This window comes from Poecilia reticulata, linkage group LG14, assembly GCF_000633615.1.
Source record: "Poecilia reticulata strain Guanapo linkage group LG14, Guppy_female_1.0+MT, whole genome shotgun sequence".
NCBI lineage: Eukaryota > Metazoa > Chordata > Actinopteri > Cyprinodontiformes > Poeciliidae > Poecilia > Poecilia reticulata.
The window spans coordinates 5,570,832-5,580,447 of NC_024344.1; the positions used below are offsets into that span (position 1 = coordinate 5,570,832).

The window sequence follows — 9,616 nt, forward strand, 5'->3', positions numbered from 1 at the left end:
GAGCATGGAGTTATCATCATGACTCTGGGAACTTTGGTTAACGCCTTACCAGAAGACGTTGTGAATGAGATTGCCAGTGTCTTTGCCGAGATGCCCCAAAAGGTATATTCACTTTCTCTATGTAACATTTCTAATGATCACACCTTAATATTCCTGTTTCATTCATGAGTCCTAAATATGATGCTTCTCATTTGGTAATCAAAGAGCCATGAAGTGGTATGAGCTGAAAGAACAAGACAGAATTGTGTAACTTGTGATCTAAATGATAAATGGAGTGAACTGAATTATTGTTGAGATTTTATTGTATATTCTTGTTCAATGTGATCACTCAGCATTAACAACACTACTGCCAGAGTTACATAGACATCCATAAATCATTGGGGTTTCCTAGCAGCACATCGTACAGAAGATGTGATGAGCAAATGTCACATTGAAAACCACAACAATTCAAACAATGTCTCTCCCCCTTGATCCGTTTTCATTGTGATTCTAAACAAAAACCTTTAAGAGCAACTTCAGAGTTCAAATGGAGTAACGCTAATTTATGATGGTACAAAGTCTCCTTAACAAATATATGATTGGTTGCTGATCTATGTTGCTGATCAGCAACATCTATTGTAGATAAAACCCTTTTCATAGTAATGTTTCAAAGCTAAGCCAGATGGGTAGGAGTATGATTTACCTTTGTGTCTGCTCAGTTCCTAGTTGGTAGCTGAAAATGCCCTGTGGGAGTTGTCACTGAGTTCTCCAATTTTCAGATCTTTCTGAACTGACAGATTGTGAAACAACAGGAGACCCACCAAGGAATCTGCAATCTGCTCCTGAACATGCACTGACATGAAACCTCTCCTCCTGAATTAATAATCACACTGAATAAAACTAGCATATTTCTCAAAGTTTAGGAAATAGATATTATTTTGTAGTATATGAAATTTGTTTCAACAGTCCAAACAGTATTCTTAAAAAAAAGCATTTACAGAGCAATGAACCTGTCAGATTGAAATGTGGTGAAAGAATTTCGCCACACTTGATATGAGTACCCGTTGATACTCATATCAAGGGAGGATTGTGGTTAAAACTAAAATATGATCTCAAAGGGATTTTAGAAGAAATTTTAGAAGATAACTGCTGTTCAAGTAAAAAAAATGCAAAAAATAAATATACTTTTTTGATTTGTCCATTTTGAATCAGGTGATTTGGAAGCACAGAGGAAAGCGTCCCTCTACTCTGGGCAACAACACTCTAATGATGGAATGGATGCCTCAGAAAGATCTACTTGGCCACCCACAAATAAAAGCCTTCATAGCTCATGGAGGAACAAATGGAGTCCAGGAAGCCATTTACTTTGGAGTCCCTATCCTTGGCATACCCTTGTTTTTTGACCAGTATGACAACCTTCTACGTCTACAGAAAAGAGGAGCAGCAAAGATTATTCAGCTCCATGAAGTTAATGGTCACAGCTTTGAGAAAGGAATTAGAGAAGTGCTCCATAAAGACAGCTACAGGCAGAATATTCAGAGACTGTCACGTTTACACCGAGATCAGCCAATACCACCCATGAATCAGGCCACTTTCTGGATAGAGTATGTGATACGACACAAAGGGGCTCCTCACCTGCGTACACAGGCTCACAGGATGCCGTGGTACTCATACCATTGCTTAGACGTACTACTCTTTTTGATGACTTCTGTAGCTGTGGTGCTCTTCTCTGTTTTTGCTGTTTTTAGATTTTTATTTTGCAAAAGAAAGAACAGAAAATATAAACAAAGCTGATTTGCATTAAACTTATTTGTTTGTGGGTTTGGGTTCATAGTAGTCCCTGTGTCATGTTTTGTTTCTCTAGGTTATTTTCCGTTTCTGTTTAGATTGTCATCTTTTACTTAAATTAGATTATTTTTGATTCAATTACTCTCTTACCTTGTTCTCACGCCTGGTTTTGACTTTATTCATTGTTATTCTAGTCTCCTCTGTCTTCTGTTCTAGCCTTGATCATCGTTTTCCCTATGCATCAGTCCTGCTAGTTCTAGCTGAGCAGGTTTTGTTATCCTTCAGATGTCAGGTTTTATTTCCTGTCAGCTTTTATTCTTGTAGTCTTTCTAGTCTGCTTCTCCTGTTAAGTTCTTCAGCTCGGCATTCTCCCTGTTAATTTAGATCATTCGATACCTGATCAATAATCCTCTTCACCTGTCTCACATTTTTTTAGGTTCTAGTCTTACCTTTGCGTGGTGCGGGATTCTTGTGTATTTTTATGTCTGTTAGTTGAGTAAACGCTCATGTCCATGTCAAGTTTTTAAGTTTAAATAAATTTTCACTGTGCCACGTTGCTGTTTGCATTTTGGCTCTTCCCCATCTCCACCTCCCCCAACCTTGACAATAACATTACAAAGTGTAAAAGTACTTATCCACTGAAAACCAGCTCCGCATTAATGGAGCCTTATATTATGTTTTTCTTAAGGGATGTTTTATACATTTCAAATTACATGTTGCCATCTTCTGCACAATCAAGTAACTATGTTACCTTCAGCTGGTATGAAAATAATGTACATGTAACTTACAATTTATTTGACTCTAGATATCAACTTCACACCTTGAAATTGGACTCCGTTTCTTTAAGAAGCTCCACTTTCTAACACTCCTTCAAAACGTCATCAAAACAATCCTCCACCATGATGCCGTTTACAGCCTATAGCGATGGACTAAGGAGTAGTTTGTACGATAATCTCAGCAGATGCAGAGCTCCACCAGGTGTTTGATAACTGTTGCTGCCCCTAGTTTGGAGGAGCTGTTCGGAGGAGGTGTGCTCTGTGGACAGAAAGCTGGACAGCAAACTCCAGCACCAAGAGTGGAGATTTGGGTAAATAGACAACGCTTTGTATGAGCAAGCGTTTGGCACCCCCAAATGGCAGTCATTGAAGAACCTAGGATTTTTCAAACATGCATGAACTCTCCAGTGTATCAATATAATCAATAATTAATCACACTAAATGAAGTCTGGTTTAAAATGACTCCCTGGTTCAACTATGAAATGGTTATTTCTTTCTTCCGACATGCCTGTGCACTTCTGCGTCTGAAGCTTAATCTTACATAACTCACTCTAATACTCTTATGAAAGAGGTCATTGGTTCATTATGATGAAATCACTGTTCTTGCTTAACTTATCCATGTACTGTGCATGCCTTATTTACTAGTGAAAGAGCAGATCATCTCTGAAGCTGGAGTTTGAACTCAAATACCTACTGGTTTATCTTGAACAAAGTGTCAGTGTGGGTACTTAGGACGGTCACAGTCTTTACCAACATTAGGTAAGTAAATTAAGAAGCCATCTGAAATTGGAAACTGAGTGTATTCTAACTTTTATTGTTCTAGTCATTTTAAACTAATTTTAGCTGTAATATTTTGTCTGGGCTTGATTTGTATCTATACTAATGAAATACATTTATTTCTGTTTGGGACATTGTAGGATCCATGGCTCTCACTTGTTTCTCCGGTATAATCATACTGTCCTTACACCTAATCCTGTTGACATCACACTGCGATGGGGGAAACATATTGGTGTTCCCTGTGGATGGCAGCCACTGGATTAATATGAAAATACTACTGGAAGAACTTCATACCAGAGGACACAACATCAGTGTGATCAGGTCTACTACCAGCTGGTACATTCCAGAAAAATCCCCCCTCTACACATCCATCACCATTGAAATGGATGAAGGTCTAGAGAACTTTTTTGACAAATATCTACAGGAGCATATGAGGGTATGTGTTTATGTATATACTGCATGTAAAAGCCTGTCCTGCTAAGGCAGTGTTTCCCAACCATGGTCCTCTATGCACACTGCCCTGCATGATTTAGACGCTCCCCTGCTGCAAGCACACATGATTTCAATTGATGGCTGATTAATAAGCTTTAGTTGAACTGCAGTCATCTGACTCAGGCGTCTTAAATCAGGGAAACATCTAACACGTGCAGGGCAATGTGCCTCGTGGACCAGGATTGGGAAATACAATGTTAAGATGTTGTGACATAAAGAAATGAAAGCTTGATCAATCATTTTGGAGCTTTCTGGTTTTACAGTGAAATGCATCTTGTGCAATTTAATTGAAAAACAAACATATGTTGAAAGAGGAGAAAAATCAAATATTTCACAATTACTGATATGTTGAACCGCCTTTTGGTCCAGCTTCAGCATATGTTGGTGAAAGTCTGTCAGCATCATTAATCTTGTTTTTGTACATTTATTTCAACCAATACTTATACATCCTTTAGGTTTTGCAACCTCCCTGAAAACTAAGTTTCTTTAGTTAATACATTTAAATAAAAATATGTCAAAAAAACCTACTTGGACACCTGGACTTGTCAATTCAGGTATCAATTCAGACAATCTGAAAGAAACGGAACAGTTTTTTCAGGTTTTCTATAATTAATGAAAGGCATGTACAAAAATAGACAGAACGCTCCAATTAAATTAAATGATGGTTACAACCCATTTAAAGCATAGGGGGTTTGAACATGTTGACTTTTACGTTGTTGCAACTAATTTTTTCAATTTCTCAGTCTAGATTAGCTTGTTTTTCATTTAAATTGCAGAGGATATAATGTGCCATGGTAACGGCCCAGGTTCCTCTTGAAAATGAGATCTAGATCTCAATGGGGTTTACCTGGTTAAATAAAGGAAATAAAAAAAATGGTTGAAATGTTTTAATGGTTAGATCCTTTGTTTTATCATCACAATATTTATTTCACATGAACTTTGCATTTGATTTGGCAAATCTAGACTTTTTGTTCTTAAATGTGTTTCATGAAGTCATGCTTTTAACCACGTTTTTCTGTTTCACAATTTTCTTTAGGCACAGCGAGAAGGGGCTTCACTTTTGACTTTCTTGAAGCTCACCAAGGATTTCCTTTCTATGATTACTCAAGCCCATTTGTTGTGGTGTGATGCTACAATTCAGATTTTTCAGAATCCGATTTTGGTCAAAAACCTAAAAGAGTCCCAATATGATTTGGTTCTTGCTGATCCAGCCATGGGCCCAGGGCCAGTGTTAGCTAAATATCTTGAACTGCCTTTAGTCCTTAATGTTCGCTGGATTACAAGTGGAGAAGGTCACTTTATTTTGGCACCTTCACCCCTCTCTTACATCCCAGTGCCTGGTTCTGGCTTAACCGACAAAATGGATTTTATCCAGAGGGTGAAAAACTTTTTTTTCTATAGCATCATAAAATTCCAGGAAAAGTTTCTTGTGGGACCTATCTATGATAATTTGTGCAATAAATACATTGAGGGTGGGTGTGACATTGTCTCACTGCTTCAAGGTGCTGACATTTGGCTGTTCAGGTCAGATTTTGTTTTTGAGTTTCCTCGGCCAACAATGCCAAATGTTGTCTACATTGGAGGGTTCCAGTGTAAACCTGCGCAGCCTCTACCAGCGGACCTGGAGGAGTTTGTTCAGAGTGCTGGAGAGCATGGAGTCATCATCATGACTCTGGGAACCTTTGTCAATGCTTTACCCACAGAGGTTGCGGATGAAATTGCCAGTGTTTTTGCCAAGATGCCCCAAAAGGTAAAAAATTATCTTTTTCATATTTAGGTTTTGAGTTGTTTTACGATCAGGTCATGGAAAGTGTCCATAAAAACAGACACCAGTTATTAAATAATAAATTCTTCCGATCAAGTTTGAGTGTGAAGTTTTAGAGCAGTGAGGAGGAGGAAATCATTAGAAATGCTATATGAGAGCATTGTTTTGGAGACCAGGCAAACTAGCTCCTAATGAATAATTTAAAAGCTTTCTGTTGTAATTCAGGACGATGATGAATGACCATTTTGCCAAAAAATACAAATTCTATATTCCTTCTGCATTAACTTATAATTTTTCTCCAGTTCTAATAAGAATTGCTGCAGTGTTTTGCACAGGCAGTTGTTAGCATGCCCTATCCAACAACTGTCACCAAAACTGGTTTAACAACTAACTTACATTTTTGTTAGATTATGCAGTGGCCATCTCTCTATTTTCCAGACTCCCATCTATGTTGTACTTGTGAAGATCTAATCCTTTAGTTATCCAGCTGCCAGCTCCTTCAGTTTTCTACTGAGATCACTTCTATTAGACTCTATATCTCCATTTACATGTAGATTTCCCTCTGCAACATACAGTACAGTTTAGCCATAAAACATTAAGTACCATCATCCATATGATGCTCCCTTCCTGGGTATTCCAGATGTGTCTAAAGACTATGTTGTGTTGTAAAAAGAAAATTATATTTGAAATTACTTTGCTGTTTTCAAAAGAAATGGAATGGCTGATTTCCAAACAATATTAATAGGTTTTATATTTCTGTATATTTGCCCTGAAGATTACAACATTACCCAGGCTACACTTGTACTGTGCAAATTTTGGCCTTCACTGAACATTTACATTGTGTTTGCCTTTTATTATCAGGTGATTTGGAGGCACAAAGGGGATCATCCCTCTACTTTGGGCAACAACACTCTAATAGTGGACTGGATGCCACAAAAGGACCTCCTCGGCCACCCGCAGATCAAAGTCTTCGTCGCCCACGGAGGAACAAATGGAGTCCAGGAAGCCATTTACTATGGAGTCCCTGTGCTTGGCATACCCTTGTTCTTTGACCAATATGACAATCTCCTACGTTTGCAGGAAAGAGGAGCAGCAAAGATTATTCAGCTAGCTGATGTAAATGGTCACACGTTTGAAAAGACTATTAAAGAACTGCTCCACAAAGTCAGCTACCGGGAAAACATGCAAAGACTTTCAAGCTTGCACAGAGATCAACCGATGCCACCCATGGATCAGGCTACTTTCTGGGTGGAGTATGTGATGCGCCACAAAGGAGCCTCTCACCTGCGCACAGAGGCTTATGGGATGCCTTGGTACTCATACTATTGTTTAGATGTTCTAATTTTCTTGGTGACAGCAGTAACTTTGCTCCTCTTTTCTATTTTTGCCATCGCAAAATTTCTTTGCTGTAGAAGAAAGAAAAGGACAAAAACCAAACAGAGTTAACTTGAGTCAACCTTGCTTAGAAATGTAGGGATTGTCCAAAATGGCTTTATTTGGACAAATGCATCATCTCTTTTCCAATGCGCCACAGTACCAACATGAAGAGCATTTTCTAAATAAAACAACATCTGTTAAGGAATTATGATCTCACTGGTTTAGTAGGAATAAACTAATGATAATATTCTGTGTCTCACTGATCCTCATGACTTGTAAAAGTTGGATGTTTGATTCCATCTATGATACACAGATGTCAGGAAACCTGACAGGGAGTTCTTACTTTTTTGTTGTTGTCTGGAATACATACAGTACCTGGTAGAAAGTCTTGACCTAATTTTTGCAATAATGTGAGAAATTATTTAAAATGGGTTTGCCATGTTGTGGTTTCATGATTTGTTTGAAAATTCGACTGATGTGAAAACGCCACTAGACAATGCAGGGGAATTAAATTCTAAGTTGCTATCCATAGATTTCTGACAGTTTCTCAACAATACTTTTAACACAAAGTGGTTTGAATTTCTTGGCTAAAAGCTGTCTCTCAATCTCTTTAGGCATAAAAAATAGAATACAAGTTCCAAATTACAGTCTACTTTAAAAGGTATGTATAATTATTTTGGTTACTTTTCCTTTCCAACTTGCTGCGTAGTACAGTACTTATAAACATTTCTGTGATTGAAATCAAGAAATGTGTTAAAGTGACTCGATTTGTGTGTACCGTTTGTTCACTATTGCTCTCTAGCAAACCTTTGAGGTCTTTATTTAACAACTCTGTGTGTTTACTAAATTACTCGGTTGTCTTTTTACTTATTAGGTAATTTCTGAAAGCAGTTGGTTGCATTGGATTTCAAAGAGGAGCATATAGGAGCAATGGTGACTAAATAGTATTGCAAGCTACACTTTTCAGATTCTGATTGTGGCTTTGATGTTAGATGCAGGTCAGTTTAAAATGTTAACATCTTTTCTGCTTTTGGTGAATAATTTACATATCATTCTTCTAATATAACATTACATATTGTAGTTTGAAGAAAAGCTCTCTATATAACCAAAAGACTTTAGCATCTGCAGCAGGATTAGCCTAAGTTTACACAGAACAAATCAGAGTAAGCATAAGAGGAAGCACACAGTCCTTATCTGGTTCATCCTAATCTGCCTCACTCAGCCTGTTCTCAGCTCTGGCTCTTTTCCTGTCTCTGTCTTGTTTCCGATGAGTTGGAAAATCTTTTCTGTCATTGTAGTCTAATGAGATCATGTTTCTGTGGAAAGCTCTTTTCTTGAGAGCTCTGAATGAAAAAAAAAACACACCCACTTAGGGCCATGTGAATGTTAAAGGGATATAATCACCAAACAAGAAATTATACAAGTTAAATGGGGGGGGGGGAACAACATATGTACCTTTGGTGTACTTTATTAGGATTTTAGGTTTTAAAACTATGTTTTTTCACAATAATCCACTGCCTTTTGTTTAATCATCAAATAATATTTCCAAATTTCTGGCTGTAATCAGAAAACAATATGAAAGTTATGAACGCTTTAACTTTGTCATATTATTAAACAATAAAATTAAGATGGAACATTTAAAAATTGTTTCAATTCAGAAAGTCGGAATGTGTGATTGTTTTAAGTTTACCAATATTTATGCTAACTTCATATTACAATAATGGAAACAAAAAAATTAAATAAAGCTCACTCCTTTTTAATGAGAATTGTTTACATATTCTGTATACAGGGATCATGGGATGTACTTGGATTTACTCAAACCTTTTAAGTTTGCAGTTCATCTTCTTTCAATAAATCATGCAATAGTAGAATCAAGACTGTATTTATTTTATCTATTTCAGATTAGACTTAATAGCTGTTATATGCATTTATTACCTATGCACTAAAAGTATACCTTTGTCAGACAATCTCATCCTGTGAAACTAAAACACCTTCTTGGACCAATTGTGTCAATGCAAGTTTTTAGAAGTCTTTTAGAGGACTTTACTCTGTCTAGAAGGGTGTATCCAGTTTATTTTGACATGCATTGAGTCTTCTGTTCAACCTGTCATTTTGCTAATGACCGAACTTTATTACTTCACCTCTACTGTGTATGTTCTGATGAAGACTCATCCCTTTTCTTTAACCTTACCATGTAAAAATGAGTAACTTTAATTATCTCCTGAAATTAAAATACAGAATCTTTTAGGAGGAGCTTCACACAAACACCATCAGACTTGAAGTTCCCAAAGGGCTTCTCCAAGGCATGATATCATTCTCTCTACAGACATAGATCACATTCCCTTCTCTCTCTCATCTGCACAATAAAGCCTGCTCTATAGATTTTGTGTAGGCAGATGTTGCTGTCTGTTCAGAGTTGGCAAAGATCAACATAGTTGAGTAATGGGAAAATTTCCCAGACAAATTTTGCTCTCAAGCACACAAAGGGATCCACTCTACATATGTAGTAACTTTAACTGCCCTCTCTTGGGGCGATGGGGCGACTATACTGACTGCATAAGAACCTGGTTCTATAAACTTTTGGTCAATCATCTTGAGTGAAATTCAATCCATTAGACTTAGTTTTATTTTGGGGGGAAAAAAAATATGTGCATATATATAT

The 9,616-nt window shown here is 37.2% G+C and overlaps 1 protein-coding gene across 1 annotated transcript in view; it reads left to right on the top strand.

The window, feature by feature from the left end:
• ugt5d1 (UDP glucuronosyltransferase 5 family, polypeptide D1) overlaps positions 1-8,825 on the top strand; it is an 18,290-nt gene extending 9,465 nt beyond the window's left edge. The window contains exons 5-7 of the mRNA XM_017308497.1: positions 3,461-3,756; positions 4,849-5,562; positions 6,439-8,825. Coding sequence (XP_017163986.1) covers positions 3,461-3,756; positions 4,849-5,562; positions 6,439-7,023 — 1,595 coding nt within the window. The 3' untranslated portion in view covers positions 7,024-8,825. The remainder of the gene's footprint in view (positions 1-3,460; positions 3,757-4,848; positions 5,563-6,438) is intronic.
• Positions 8,826-9,616: the final 791 nt, after the last annotated feature.